Source organism: Lampetra fluviatilis, chromosome 16, assembly GCF_964198595.1.
Source record: "Lampetra fluviatilis chromosome 16, kcLamFluv1.1, whole genome shotgun sequence".
NCBI lineage: Eukaryota > Metazoa > Chordata > Hyperoartia > Petromyzontiformes > Petromyzontidae > Lampetra > Lampetra fluviatilis.
In genome coordinates, this window is record NC_136290.1 from 3,696,265 (window position 1) to 3,712,785 (window position 16,521).

The 16,521-nt window shown below is 46.2% G+C and overlaps 1 protein-coding gene across 1 annotated transcript; it reads right to left on the reverse strand.

Annotated features, from left to right (window-relative positions):
• Positions 1-5,078: 5,078 nt before the first annotated feature.
• Positions 5,079-15,982, reverse strand: LOC144936468 (insulin-like growth factor 2). Its single transcript, XM_078863539.1, has 4 exons — positions 15,802-15,982; positions 14,398-14,572; positions 11,922-12,070; positions 5,079-9,247 (listed from the first exon to the last, which is right to left on the reverse strand). Exons 1-4 carry the CDS (start codon positions 15,859-15,861, stop codon positions 9,041-9,043), a joined length of 591 nt encoding a protein of 196 aa, XP_078719665.1. The 5' UTR covers positions 15,862-15,982; the 3' UTR covers positions 5,079-9,040.
• Between the last annotated feature and the right edge of the window lie 539 nt (positions 15,983-16,521).

Here is a 16,521-nt window from a genome sequence, read left to right on the forward strand (position 1 = left end):
GCAGTTTTTCTCCGGGTGCTTCGGGTTCCACCCACAGGTATAACTGCTCTTCTGATGGCTGCAAACATCGTTATATATCGAGGACTGCAGAGCTTGGGAAATTGTTGACACTGGCTCACCACCTGGTTGCCTTCCAACTTACCTGTGGTCCCTCGACGATTGTGAGATGCAATTTGGATGAACGATGGTTCTGTATATAATTATCAGTTCACGCGTGAGTTCGTGCGACCTCATCTACATGGCCACTCGGCACAAGGCTGGGTGGAGCCAGGCCCAATTACACAGCCCGATCATCGGTCCTCTACCGTTGAGATTCAAATGGGGTCAACACCTCTTGCCCGTCTCCTCCCATCTCCACAAGCACCGCCTTCCCTAACCACGGTGGCCGAGTGTTACACGCCAGCGTGGCACCTTCACTTGGCAGAAATTGCAGCCTACGTAGGTAGGGTGGTTATGAATGTAAAGTAAGCTTACAAACAACTTGTTTTAGGCAAAGGGTTAACATAGGATCCGTTTAGGTGAAGATATTTTAACTGTAAATAAATAATTTTTGAGAGAGAAAAATTGGGCCGTCTAATATATGTATGTTACATTTCATTCGCACCGTATGTAGCCGACCGCGCTAACGGAGGTGCAGAGGAAGGACAACAAACTAAACACGAAAAGAAATGAGAAACACGAAAAGAAATGAGTTTTCAATCAAGTTCATAGGTCCAATGCCTTCCTAATATCGGAAGAAAGAGCGTTCCAGACGGCCGCAGAAGCACATCTATACGACGCCAAGGCTTGGTGCGAGGGTTGGACAGTTGACATCACAGTCCATGATGACTCCATGGCATTGCCACTTGTCCTGGGATCAGCCCAATTAAAAACATGGGCGGTGTTTTCCTGTGACAGTCACGGGGCGAACCAATCACGAAACTTTCTCGGGCCCAGCTCGGATTGTACGCGAGGGTGTGAACGGTTCAGAGTCTGTTGACTATTGGATTTTGATTCCACGCTAATTGGATCCAATTCACGTTTTCTAGGAAGCCATCGCTTGTCAGCAAAATGTGATCCAAATCACATTTTTATTTGGATGCACTGTGTGTTAGAAATAGCCCCTGATGGCCAGGCCACTGAAGTTTAGAGGGTCAGGCGCCCCTGGTTTAATTAGAAGTCGTGAGGTTTGATTCCCAAGTGAGAAAATTAGTTAAGTTTATTTTATTGAACAGTAAAACATTGGACAGCATAACAAAGAAGGAAAATATTATCGGTATGTTGCACGTTACTAATGATAAACAACTATTGCAACCCAATAAATCACACCCGAACCACTACTTTGGAATCTAACCCAGGATGCTGAACTGCAAAAGATGCCATCCAACCCCCGGAAGCCGATTAGGCAATCAGGATATTACCCAAATTTTTGGGTCAGGTCACATTCCAATCCATGCAAGGTAAGTCGGAACACGTAACACGATTCAGATTTTCTCTTTCATGGAAAAAATATCGAATCAGATCTAATTTATGATCCAAACGATTGCCCGTCCCCTCGCCGCTCGATGAGAGCGAAGCGCGGCGAGCCAGAGACAGCTGATTCTAATCTTTTAAATGTGTGCTGCGGGAAAAAAAATCATGTCAGCATGTACATTTCTATCACGTAAAAAATACATTTGAAAATAATTTAGTGTTCACGTTTTTCCTTACAACGTCTTTGAGGCCTTTCTCTGCCACCCCTAGCCTCGTGGCACTGTTGTTCAAGTACATTGCCGTCCTGCAGGTTATGTTTGTACCAAAATACCGTAACACATCACATTCAGCTTACAACCCTCGTCAGAATAGTGTAAAATAAAACATGTGAACGTTCATTTAGACTACGCATAGTTGTAATATTTGTTTTCAAATAGCTAAAATATTTTGGGGGAGCGGTGCCACTGTGGGCGATTGAACTTTGCAATGAACCCGATGGTGTGAATCAGATTCTGGGCCATGGCTAAGGTCAGTGGTTTGTGATATCCAAACCAGTCCTGCACCTCCCTCTTCACCAAATGATGCGGTCAAACAACTCCCATGACCTACATGGGGTGGGAAGGTTATCACCCAGCAGTGGATTGAAAGTTGGGGCTCTAACTCCACGCAGTAGGTTCTCAGGGAATCGTACGACTCAAACAAAATGGTTTGGGCCACGTAGAGATGTGGCGAAATTTCTGTCAAAAGACCCTCACACCACATCCAGAGTTTGCTAAACATAAGTGGGATGCCCCGAAAATAAATGTATGCCGACCTGCATAGTTTGATGGCCATGCCCGAGTGGATGAGTCGGTGATAGGTGCAGCAGTTATCAGCTCCTAGCATAATTCCAGTGGATACAGCCATTTTTGTGATCTGTAAAAAAAGAGCTTTATAGCTCATCGGATTCCTCCAGTATAAAGACATGTTGTTATTCTGATGATCTTTTCTGGTGGAACAGGGTGTTGATGATGGTGAGCCTGAGTTAAGAGCTGAATACCATTGGAGTTGACCCTTCCCGCCCCTTCCTTGCCAATAGTTCCGTCGCAGAGGTTTGAGTCCCTTTGACCTCTGGCAATTGAGGTCACCGAGAAAGATAAGTCTCTGTCTCCCTCCAGAACACCAGAAGAGGACTTGGTCAAGGTTGGTGTCGAATTCCTCGTCGACTTCACCGTCGTGGGTGTGCAAGTGTCCGGGCACACGCCACCGGAGATGGCGGCACGGTGACCGAGGGGCCCCAGTGAGCCGCTTGTTGCTTTCCCATAGGGAACTCGTTGAGTTGGATCGCGAGTTCGTTCTTGATGGCAAAAAATCAACGGCCGTGAAGCCATCACTCTTCCTCCTGTGTTTACCTTTCCATAAGAAGGTACAGCCTCCTCCTCCTCCTCTTTGTCCCTCAGGCTGCCCCGCCTACGTTTTGGGGTCACCAATTGCAGTGAGGCACTCTGGACGTTCACAATTAAGGTTGTCCATGCGTGGTCTGATGTTCCAGGTCCCAAAATTTATTGAATTACTTATTTTCATTATTTATTCTGCCCAACTCAGGCTCAACCATGTGTATGGCCGACGAGGCCCTGCTCAAACTCACCCGTGCAGTTAACAATGTACGTATGTGTGTTGAACTTCTTTCGCATCGTACGTAGCCAACCATGCTAATCAGAGGTGCGGGGAAGGACAACAAACGGAACACAAAAGGCAGTTCTAAAGTAATGAGTTTTCAATCTAGATTTTAAAGTGCATATCTCCAGCGGCTTCCTGATATCGGAAAGAAGAACATTCCAGATGGCCGCAGAAGCGCATCTGAAAGTGCGCGATGTAGTGACCGTTTTTGTATAAAGGCTAGCCAAAAGCCGCTGCTGCGAGGATGACCGGAGTTTGCGTGATGGTGTATGCTCCTTGACGAGATCAGCAAGCTTGTAATGTATTATTGTATTCGTTCAGCAACGGAAAACCAATGCAGCTCAGTGAGCACTGGATGGACATGGCCGGATCTTTCAGTGACAGCACGTGCCAAAGAATGTTGTACGCGCTGCAGCTTGCTGGTGTTTTTGCCAACCATACGCAGCATATCATATGATCTTACTTTTACGATTCACAATGGGGACTCGATGAATGTAAATGCTCCTCATGAACCTGTAAGGCGATCACATCAAGTCACGCCGCCCCACAGGCACAGCTTGCCCAACCATCACTCCCTCACAAAAGGACCACACCCTGTGTTTTGAATTTAACACGAGGTTACACGCTGTGAAATATCATTCGCAGTTACTACAATGACTATTTTAGCTATAGTAATGTTCGTTAAGTATTATAGACACTATATATTTAAAGTGCGCTCTACTGGCAGTTCAACATGATAGCTCCCGTGAATGTGACCCACCTTTCGGTGCCCCCTCTGTGGCTCCGAACTCGCTTTTACATTTCTCCGTTGGAAGGAGAGGCATCGAACGTGCTGGTCCATCTGCTCTGAGCCTATCGCGACCCAGTGCTATCCACGCCGCTTGCCGAGTCATGCCAGTCCCATGCTGCAGCTGCGCAATTCATGCATCTATCCAGAATATAGGGGCTTTGGGTTGTATGTATGTATGTTGCACTTCTTTCGCACCGTACGTCGCCAAGCTATGCTCATCGGTTGGCTACATTAACGATCATTGGCACGATTTATCGCGAACGTCATCACACCTGTTACTCATGGCGGCTATGAACGATATTATTGGAGCGAAACTTTATAAGATAATAAAGGGTAAAAAGCAGGTGAGTGTGCTTTTGGAAAACCGATTTCGATAATGAAAAGCAAGGTGGATGCACCTGCAGAGAAACGTTTTCAATCACTGCGCATATCCTAATATGACATTGATCAGAAACATGGGCACTGACGAAGGGAAATGCAACAAAGTGTGACAAGTAATGGAGCCTGGAGAGAGACCTCTTGGGAATCAGAGAACAAAATCCCCGAAATAAAGTGAGTGTGGGCAGACCAGTGCTATAAGGAACGTCTCGCCATGGTGGTGAGATATTAACTACGTCGTCTGGTATGCAGGAGGTCGTCGGTTCGATCCCAGCCCTGACGCCTGCTGTATATTCGTAGTTTACGTGTCTTTCTCCCTGTGGTCGCGTGGATTTTTCTCCGGGTCTTCTGTTTTTCCCCTCCACATTTAGAAACGCGCGTTTAGAGTATTAAACTTCTATACATTTCCACACGATAAGCCACTTTGTTCAGCTATCACTTGTGACCAGGTCGCTTATGAAAAACACCCATATAGCTCAGTGGGCCTTACCTGGTAAAAATACTAATAGTTTGCCGATGGACAAGTCTGGTGACGATGTGAGAACACACCTGAGAGTACGTTCCACCGCAGAGATGGAGTGATTAAAACAGCTCCTGTGCAGGAGAGAGATGGATTGTGAGATCGCAGATCTGTAAGTGATGGCATTGACCTGGGGAGGCCTTCATGCAGCAGTTAATTCACTATTTGACCATGGCTGATCATGATGATGACTCCGAATAGCTAGAACCTCACTCGGCACGCCCATATTTATCAAACTTATAGACGCACAGAGTCAAAACTGTGGAGCAGAATGCAAGAGAAGATTAATCGGTGGTTTATTGATTACAGTGTCCGGTACACGAAAGACAAGATACATTACACACATGGCAGTCCTCGCGCGAGCCTGCTGCGGTCCACGACGGATCTGTCTGGGTCACCGCTTTTTTTGTGCTGTCGTAGCAAATTGTAAGTTGCTTACTGCACGCACAGTTCAGCATTGCTGTGGAAGCTCGACACGTGGGTTTTTTAGTGAACGTCTTGGCAAGCAGCACGCCCTCACAGAGGTTTCGCTTGCCTCCTTTCAGGTACATATTCCCCTGAACATAAACTGGATCTTGCAGTGGTCAGGTTACGATGTGCTGCAAAGGACACATTTTTGTTTTGTTACGCACTTTTACTGACGGCAAAACACTACACATTTAAACGGTACTTAAGATAAAGGGAATATCGTATGAATTCTGTTGTTCTTCTTATTATTATTGCAGTTGATTAATAAAATGTTCGGCAAGTAGGTTTGCAGCCAGAACTATGTAATATTGCAACAACAAAAAACCCCGCTTGACTGCAGTTGGAAACATTAATATTACAACAATTCCTGGGATGCCAGCTAAAAGACAATCTCTGCTTCTGTCATTAAATATACATTGACAATGCATTTTACATGCTTTCATGCATTCAAGGAAGAGGTGATTAAGTTAAAATGTGAATGCGTTACAGCCAAATTACAACAATAACCTAAGCGGAAATGGCATGGAATTGGCCCTACGTGAGACGAGATGGTACGCCCAGGGGATGGGAGCGCATCGTGCGTGTAAGGCACGGCCACGAGAGAGATTATGGCTCTTCTTGTTGTTCTCAACTAAAAAACTTTTTTACATTTTACCAGGTAAGGTCCACTGAGCTAAAAAGGTATTTTTCAGAAGCGGACCTGGCTATCATAAATGATAGCCCAACGAAGTTGCTTATCGCGCGGGAGTGTCCAGCAGCCAGATTCTCTAAATGCACCTTTGATTCTAAATGTGGAGGGATAAACCAGTACACTCGGAGAAAAATCCACGCGACCACGGGGAGAACATGGAAACTCCAAATATACAGCAGGCGTCAGGATCGGGATTGAACCCACGACCTCCTGTATACCAGGCGAGATAGTTAACATCTCACCACCGTGGTACCCCAATTAGTGGCAATGGGATTCTAATGTTTCCGATCAAAACACTGAGTTCAAGATGGCTTGATTTCGCATGTTCCGTGGTTTAAATTGTAGGGCACGATTTATAATCCGGTACATATTTGAATATTTCAGAACTTTGTAATTTAATGACAGAAGCAAAGCTCGTGTCCTCAGGAGGATTGTTGTTTCTAACTGGAATACAATTATTGTAATGTGAATGTCCAACCGCACATTCATGCCTAATTAAGTTTTAAACAACCACAAAACTGTTGTTCTCAGCTGAACAGTGTTTTTTCGATTAAATACTTTGCTGGTTAGCATTGCAGCAATTGTGTTGGACATGGCCAATAATAAAACAATGCATGTCATTGTATCATTAAACAAATCTAGAACCCCCCCCCCCAAAAAAAAAGTTAACTGAAAGTCATAAATCTACAAAGGTGCACAAAGGCAAATATTTTTTAGCCTTTTTGTATAATACCATATCACATTCATATTTACAACACAGTTACTCATTCAGCAATGAGCACGCGTTCGTGTTAACGCCTTTGGATATAAAAAAAAAATAGCAATGACGGAAAGGAAAAAAAAACACAATGCGAAATTAACATTTTTTTTTTGCTTTTTGTACCACATTGTAATGCAGCTCACATCAGTGTCGAATGATGTTACTGTCGACACGTGATCAGGAAATAACAAATTATGAAATAAATAGTGCCCTAATCAGATACAAATGGCATGAGGCAGGCCTCGTTTGCTTGTATCAATCTCAGCCGCGCGAACCCCTCTCGCGTGTGTAGTCAAGTACTCAAGACAGCGAAGCAAAGTACGCTTGCAAAATGGGACATCACGTGCTCCCTTAGACGGTGCACATTTTTGGGGGGATATTTTAAACAACCGAATGTTTGTCATAAGGTTCATGTAGACAATTTTTGGTGTATATATTGGCGAAACTCGCCGTAGGAAAAATTTAGTGACGGTTAAAAGTAAATTTTTACCCAAAACAATGTCAACGCTACCTTTTAATTGTTTAGCAAATGCATTTATAACGTTGAAATGCAACAGCTAAAAACACAAACATGCTTAAAACATTTTCATCCCGACAGAAAACTGTCAAAACGTGTATCTTAAAAAAATATGTTTCCCCCCACAATTTTTTCAAAGAAGAAAAAATATAGAATTGCAGAAATGTGACAGTACTGCCCTACTTTGGTTGACAACGGTGGTTTTCCCACGGATGAAATAATAAGGATGTGGAATTTCCACCACTGGCTCAGAGGTGTAAACAGGAGATGGGCACTGAACCATGCTTGTTTGATCGGAGACCACTTTAATTAGTTTTTCTTGCCCACTAAGTGGGCAAGCGTTGGGTCAGTATCTACCCTGCTGTGTCACAGACAGCAGTCCAGTACCTGCAGTACATTCTGCCCTGCATCACGATAGATGGCACTGTCCAATGGTTCTACAAAATACATTGTTTATTATAATAGTAATATATAATTTTGACTTGTAACGTACCACACAGCATTCGCTCGCTCTCGAAGGGAGAGAGAGGGAGGACGACTCAGAGGCGCGAAGGGGAACCACAGACGAGCGGGAAGGCAGCCATGTGGCGATCCAGCGATACCAATGATTGCCCAAACTCTGCGGTCCTCTACGTATTAAGGTGTTGCCAGTCAATTCAATGACGCACTGAGGGGTCAAATGTGAATTCGAGCGTCCCACTTTGTCAGCGAAGAATGACGAAACAATCGCAAGTGATGTGCAACGAGAAATTAAACGCGCGTCCGTCGATCTAGTGCACACAACGGCGTTAAACCAAAGTGTCCCGAGACCTCGGCGCTCTGCGGTGAGCGCCTTCGCGGGCCGCGAGCTAACCAAGTCGATTCGTTCGTGACCGTCGCTTGCGCGCATTTTGTTCGAAAAACTCTGCACGTCGTCGCTTTTGCGAGAGGTGGCGGGGGGGGGCGAACACAAACGAGAAGGTAAAAATGTTCAGGGGTTGACACTGCGCGCTCGCGTCCGGCCCGAGGTTGCAGTGACCGTGAGTGACGACGCCGTGCCAACCGGGCCTCCCCGTGCTGCGTGCTGCTCGCTGCTGTCTGTGGTTGTTTCCTCACGCTCCACGTTTCAAGCAAAAGTAGCACCATGTTCAATACGACGCAGCGTTCATTACAAATTCATAGCATAGTGTCGTTTTACACTTACAGAAAATACATTTTCTTTCTTATATACTGTATAAGGTATAAAGGGAAAAAAACAAATGGAAGGACGCAATTTAGCAGAAGCTTGTAATAATTCGATGGAGCAGTCTGCCAGTGATGTTATAGCAATGCTAAAGGTATATTTGATCTAAGTGTCTGTTAATAGTGCAAGTACGCAAAGCACAATTAAATAATAATGCAAAAAGCATTTAAACACACATCTATTGAACGTAATAATTTGTTTTTGACAGTGCTGCTTAGTGCAGAGTTAAAAGACCTAGAGGCCTTTTATCAAGTCATTCCTTTTTTTTTAACAGCAATGTCAAATTTCACAGATGAGACATGAGACATGCGACATGAGACATGCCCTCAGTCCCTCTCGCAACATGAGATGCACCATTCGCACGCCTGTGCTGGAGTCTGTCCTCGTTTCCGCTCTCAGGCCAAACGGCCCTCCCACCCCTCCCCCACCTCGAGCCGTTTTCAAGTTTCCAATCGTTGAGTCCTTAGTGGCAAGTCGCATCTTGGCCCGGACAGAGTGCGGCTGTTATCGTCGTCGCCCTTCCCCGTGGACGAAGGCCCTCCTGGGGCGGCTCCCCCCACCGCCGCCGACCGCCGCCCTCCGTCTACCGCGCACGTGCCGGTCTGGCCTGGCGCGGCACCAGCGGCCGCTGCGTGGTGACGAGCTGCCGGTTGCGTTTCGCCTCCCGCAGGGCACGCAGCTCGCTCGGCGCCGGCAGGGAGCGCGGGAGCACCTTGCCGTGCTCGTGACTCTTCTCGGGCCACGCCGCGTGGTTCGAGTACTTGTTCGTCATCGACTTCTTGAATAAATCCTGCGGGGTGTAGAGAAGGTGGTGTTAGGGTAGGGCGGCTTCCCCGCGCGTCGTACGCACGCACGCGTGTGTGCTGAGCTTCTTTCGCACCGTAAGTAGCCAACCGTGCAAATCGGAGGTTGCGGAGTGAAGGACAACAAACTAAACACAAAAATCAGCTCTGAAGAAATTAGTTTTCAAATCTACGTGATTTATAAGCGCATAGCTCCAGTGGGTTCCTCGTATCGGAAAGAAGAGCATTCCAGACGGCCGCAGAAGCGCATCTGAAAGCGAGCGATGCGGTGACCGTCTTTGCTCGATGGCGAGCAGCCAAAAGCCGCCGGTGCTGCGAGAATGACCGGAGTTTGCGCGCAATGATGGTTTATGTTCCTTGACGAGATCGGCGAGGTATCGTGGTCCATTTGTAGCAAGCACTTTGTGTGTAATGAGTGGGCCGCCCACACAATGGTTTCCACTTGAACGTGGCTTAATAAAAAATATTCTTAAAATGCTTTTTGTATATTAACACGTAATCCACACGTGAATACAGAATCAAAATCTTTATTTAGACTGGAGGAATCGGATGAGCTATGCAGTTCTTTTTCAAAGCTTCATCTATTCGTAGATATTTTACTTCACTATTCGTCTCTGCGACGGTAAATACAGCAAAAGAAATGTGCATGAGCTGTGCAAATATTAGTAAATGTGTGCGATGTCTGTAAAGTTTCAAAACATTTAAAAAACAAAGTATGATTGCTGATAAGGAATCGGTATGTCAGCCTGTAGACTGGGTAATAAAGTCTTGACAACAGAGAAACTGAACACTGTAAAACATAAGAATCGGTGTTGACACTTGCTGGCAATAAAACAGGTGTCAAGATGTTAGAAACGAAGTAGATTCCTTTTGCAAGGAATCAAGTTTGCACTAACCACACGTACTTGTGGTGAACATGCAAACAAACATTATCTGATAATATGATGCATTGCTTTTTAACACACCAGTGTTAGACCAGAGAGTGCCAAAAGGCGAACAGAACAAAGACAATGCAATTTCAGAGAATGTATAGCTCGGGGTGAGCAGCTAAGGTCCAATGATGAACTAAACACTGTAAAGTCTGTAGATAGGAGATAGACTTTTGGAATAGTATAAGCGCGGAGTTAATGCCAGAGTCTGTAAGAGTCCAGGAGGTAGGGGTAAAACATGAGGTGGTTGTAGCTGCACAACGTTGAGATACAAAGAGGGGTGGGCTCACTCACGCTTGCCAGAAGGAGAATGACCGTGGCATATCAGAATCACAATCTGAATATTTATTTAGACTGGAGGAATCCGTTGAGCTATAAAGCTCCTTTTCACCGCTGTCCAGTAGTTTTCACAGATATTTGATGATGATGAGGATGCTGCTGCATGACTTTCTATAGGTGCCAATGATCAATGTTGTACCAACTGAGAGACTGGTCTAGTACAGTGCTGCCGGAATCGTTGGCAGTGCCGCGCTCGGCTCGCCCAGTGGGATGTACCTTCCACAGCGGGCAGGATCGTACTGAAGTTCATTCGCGAAGCTACTTGAGAAACGAATGTTCCCGCGTGAATAAACGGTATTGAATGTCTCTTATTTTGTAAAGTAATTAAAACTGCTCCTGGTCAATGTGTCAATTGTGAAGCTGATATTCTAATAGAATACCAAAAAGGCAACACATTTCTTGACTCGTAATTAATAAGTAAAAGAAAAAACGCAATTACATAATATGCCAATTTATATGGACTAATATTAAAGATATAGGTAAGAATTGTATATTTAAGAAACCACAGTTTGTTAATTTCTTTTCACAGATCTCGAGGTCATAATCGCAGTATTATTTGAATAAAATCACCGCGTAGAATTGTTACATTGTGCTTCAATGTCACAATAACGGAAAATGCCATTGATGTGACTGCACATTGCCCTCACTTTCCTTTCCTCTGCCACATCCCAGCGCTGTGGCACAGCTAACATTCATCCTCTAACTTGCTCAGACTCCATCCCACCCCTATGGCTTCATAGTTTCCCCTTGGTCGCCAACGGCTGGATAGCAACTCCGATGTTTTTTTTTCGATAGCCGTGGACTCCTTCCACAGTGGCTTCTTACAGGAAACGGTGTGGGAGGAAACTGGACTAGCAGGGGACAAACAATTGACGCGAGCTGATAACACAACACTGCTCACGAGAGGGACTCAACCCACTTGCTGCACACCGTGTGGGAACCTCGTCAAGGCTACCAACCGGATAAAACCATCGTGCGGCCAATACTGGATGAGCGTATGACCGTGGTGGCAAGGCAGGGGGAGAAGAATACGACTAGGGCACTGTGGTGGCGAGATTTTATCTCCCTCGCCTCGTATGCAGGAGGTCGTGGATTTGATCCCGACCCTGATGCCTGCTGTATATTTGGAGTCTGCGTGTCTCTCCCTCTCTCGCAGTAGTCGCGTGGATTTTTCTCCAGGTCCTCCGGTTTATCCCTCCACATTTAGAATCACACGCGATTACACTGTTTGGCTGCTACAACTTTCCACGTGATAAGCCACTTTGTTGAGCTATCATTTGTGACCTGGTCGCTTCTGAAAAAGATCTGTGTAGCTCAGTGGGCCTTATTACCTGGTAAAAAAGGAAAAAAAGAGTTTAACAAAGAAGGTGTACTTGCTGTACTGCATCTGTACCTTGAATGAAGGTGGACGGACGTCCCGCTCAGACTTGGCGGGCTTGGCGCAGTACATCTCGAGAAGGCGCAGGTCACATTTGCTGAAGCAGCATTCCTCCACGATGCCCTTCTTGGGTCGGCCGTGCGAGCGTGAAGATGGGTGCCGCACTGCAACAGGAGTCGCACGTCAGCACCGAGGATCTCGCAATCGATTTTTAACAGCACACACAGAGGGCGGTGCAGCGTTGTCGCGCGTACCATAGGTCTCAGCCGTGTCTAGACCACCCAGCTCGACAAAACTGAATCTGTGGACAATTTGTCGTTTAGAGCCGCCGACTCGGAATTGAGCAATCGTGGCCGTCCCCACCTTTTACAGTCTTCTTGTTCACAAGAGAAAACGTATTCCCGTTTGGAATTGTATTACGTCAAGTAGAAACGGAAATTTTAAAAACCCATAATAGCAATTGCTATGCATACTAAATGGATACATTGCACATGTTCAGCCTCAAAAATATAATGTAATTGGTTAACATAATCACATTGAATTAATATGACATGTATTACCTAAAGCATGATTTATAACACATTGGAGTGTAGAATATTGCAATGTGATATTAAGAATATCCGGCCCTGTGGGGTTTTGGCCATAGTGTTCCACTCTTGCTATTGAGCACCCATCATCCCTCTTGAGTTGTTGAAAGTAAGTACCACTTTGAGGATGTTAACAGTGGGTGTCTGATGGAGAGACTGGCCCCAATCATCGGAATGTGAAATGTCTACCACTGGCTTTAGCCCACAGGGTGGAATGGGCACCACCAAAGCTTGGGTTTAATTTGAAATTAGGCACAATGTGATAACTTAATTCCTGCATAGGTAGTGAGATAATGCTCAGGATATGTACAATATACATAAAAAAACAACTGCTTATCCAGGGCTAGATGACCGTGAAAAATATGGATTTTCGGCACGGAAGTCTTTAGGAGAGACGGAGAAAGCATGGCTCGAGATGAGCAGCAGGAGTAAATAATGAATACTGGGCACGGAAGGGGAGAAGGGGGAGAAATAATTCTATGTTGGGGATGAAATATTAAAGTTTAGTGCTTTCATTAAAATATCTGCAGGTTACAAATGAATACACACGTTTATAATTTTATGGTTAAAATTAAATGTGTTTTAGATTGAGTTATAAGACGATTGCGGTGATTCAAGATTGACAGCTTAAGTCTGCCCCAGGAGCCATGAAAGGGTGTAATGTGAGCAAGCTTTGTTGGTTTTTTACGGGTGAACCAACTCGAGGTTAATGAGTAACGCTCAAGTTAACCAGACCAGGGCTATCGTTTAACTGAAGAAAACACTGCAGATGAGGCCCAGGGTGGTGGAAACCAGTGCAGAGATTTATTTTTATCTCAACAAATGCTCTGAATAATATTTGCTCTGGAAAGCCAATATGCCAATTTAACGAAAACAATTTTTTTGATACATTTATGTCTGGAGACACTTAAGGGGAGTTCTGCTTACATGTGAAACGCAGACAGAAAGGGGAGCACGTGGATTCAGATAATCTACACGTAAAGCCTATGCCGTGGAAACTGCTCAGGAAAAGTAAGTGGCCTAGGGGCAGGACGCATCGCCACAAGGGACGAATCCCGATGGTTAAGAATAACGATGAAGTGGCAGCCAAGGTGTGGAACGCGTCCGAGTGCACGTCCACCAAGGAGATGGAGCGATAAAAACAGCTCATGTACAGGTTCTAGATAGATGGTTACTTCGCAGGATCTTCACACATGGCGGTGGCTTTCTTTGGGAGGGGTGGAGGCCTCATCCAGCTGTGGATTGACTATCGCTCATCACGACGATGATGCAAACATTCATATTGCCTCAAATGTGCATTGACCAATCTGTCGAACTTGTCTTGTGAGAAATGCTCGTGGAGTGTATAGCAATGAAAAAGTACGTTCATGAAAAACATGAAATAAATTTCAATGTGCGGATCATGAAACCATCACCAGCGAAATGTGATGCCCTAGTAAGGTGTGACCTGAGTGATCTGGTGGTAAATATCGTGGGAGTGCATCAAGATAAACCCGTTGTCAGTCGTGTGGCATCTAATGAATTCCAGAATGCGGAGTTGTGAAATGCAACGAACTGCAACCCAATAGTAGACATCTGAGCACTGCGATTAAATCAAGCCCGCTATCGACACGCGCGTATTTATAGAAAATGGTCAAAGATCAACCGATGTTGACCATGCAATTTATAATGGGCTGCGTAATTTCATTTGCCGCGCGGAATTCGTTTCGTGGTCTCCCCAAGTTCAACTTTCACTCCGGTTGCAAACGGGAAGAACTAACATGTGCTGAGTGGTCAGCTCTACTCTAACTCCGCTGGTGCCAGTTCGCCAATGCTCTAACTCGGCATTCTCTCTTCTCTCCCTCTGCCGGCCTTCCATTTTTTGTAAGCAACGAACCCGCTCCGAGAGGTGGTCGCGTCCTCACCGAAGTAGAATCCGCGGTCCCCGCACACGAACTGGAGGGCATCGACAAGCTCGGAGCCGCACAGCGTCTCGGAGGCGCGCACGGGGCGCGAGTTGCCTGCCCCCAGCAGCAGCATCAGCAGCAGAGGAGCCAGCAGCGTCAGGGGCCGTGCTGCGGTGCAGCCCACAGCCGCCGTCTGTCAGGCGCGGCCAGGGACAAAGAGTTAACGTGCATTTGCCAAAAAAAAAATTCGCTCGTGCAATGTATACCCAAGCCCATTTTTGTTGCGCGTTTGTGACATTAATCTAGCTGGCCTTGGAGCCGTGATAACAACTTGTTTGTATATATATAATGTGTTAGACTGAGCGATAGAACGCAGCTGCAAAAGACTACGTGTGTTTATGAGTCGGGGGGGGGGTTATTCGTGAACAATGCCACCGTTAAAATCAAGTTTTAACTGTGAACACTTTAGTGCTGTTACATTCAATCCCGAATAGTCTATTAGACGCGGTCCTCATGTCAAGCGGTGAATTTCAGCGGTAATCAGATGTTGTCTCCCGAGGTGAAACTACTCCGAGTAAACCGTTGAGGTGCGACCGAGTGATCTGGTTGTAAATATCTTGGGAGCGCAGTCGTATGGGATCTAATGAATTCCAGAATGCAGTTGTGAAATGTAACGAACTGCAATCCAATAATAGACATCCGAGCACCGTGATTAAACCCAGCCTGCTATCGACACGCGTGCATTGTATACAATGTCCCAAGATCAACCGATGTTGACCGTGCAATTCATAACGGGCTATGTACTAACGACATCGCATTTGCTTCGTGGTTTTACAACTTTGACACGGGTCGCAAACAAGAATAAAATGAACTGCACACGAGGTCTGCTTTTTTTGCAAGTCAAATAGATTTAAATAATAGTTTACATTTGACCGACCGACGAGCCTTCAAGATCATCATTATTCATGGGGCAGTTTATTCAACCTCACAGATTTGCAACGGTGCCTTGCTCTCAGCACGCAGCCACGTGGGCTCCCAATTGCCGCACTTTTAAGCCAAAACGTGTTGAATTTGCAGTCCTTTCCAAACATTCCCCTGGCTTTTTTTTGTCGCTGTCTTAGAACTTTTCAGCCGCGCAAATTCCAGCAAAGGCACTTAACGCAGCAGCAAATCAAAACAGCTCTCTAAAAATTACGACGTATTTTGCATTTCTATAAAGTCATCATAATCCCTGCACCTCTATAACACCACCAACTACCACGACCACGACCGTTAAAACTACACGAACGAATCAAACAAAAAAACTTCACCCATCTTCAACCGCGACAGAACCATTCACACGTAACAACAATTGTAATTTTACAACGATACCATCGGAAACTATCTTACGACGAACCAAAGAAAAGAGTTGCAAACAAGTACCCGTGGTGTCCTGAATGTGAAGCAGCAGAGCGAGCAGCTGGCCAAGCCTTTGTACTCCATGGCTTGGGGAGAGAGAGAGAGAGGCGAGCAGAGACGGACGGTGATGCTCGGTTGGTGGTGGTGGTTGATGGTGGTGACCTTGAGGTGGTGCGGTGAGCTCGGTCTGCAGACCCTTGTCTTCGGGTGCAAACTGCTGCCCGTCGCCGCCGCCTGCGAGCCTTATAAACCCCGCGCGCGCACCCCACACCGCCCCCCCCTCCCCGAGTGCCGCGCTTTATTTATTTATTTACTTCCTGCCTCCGTCTGTGAGCCATTGGGCGTTTAGTGTTGCTCCGTGCGCGTGTGTGTGTGGGGCGCTCTGTGTGTATGTGACGCTCTGTGTGTGTGTGGGGCTGTGGGTGGTTGTTATGGGGCCGTGTGTGATGATTTGTGGGGGGGGGGGGGGGCTGCGTTACGAACATCGGCGACCCGAGTTCGATTCCCGCTCACGGCCGACGCCAGTGACGATTCTCTTGAACCGGTCCTCTGGGACTGGGTCGACTCAGCCTCAAACGAGGAGCTGGTGCGCTGTGTAAACATCGCCACTAGGGGAGACAAAGGCGGTCAGGCGTGGTGCTGGCAAGCCATCCCCTCGTGTACTGTACCAACCTAGGTGCTCGCTAACAGCACTTGCCCCAAAATCTATACGGGGATTCTTTGTTTCTGTGTCTGTGGGGAGGA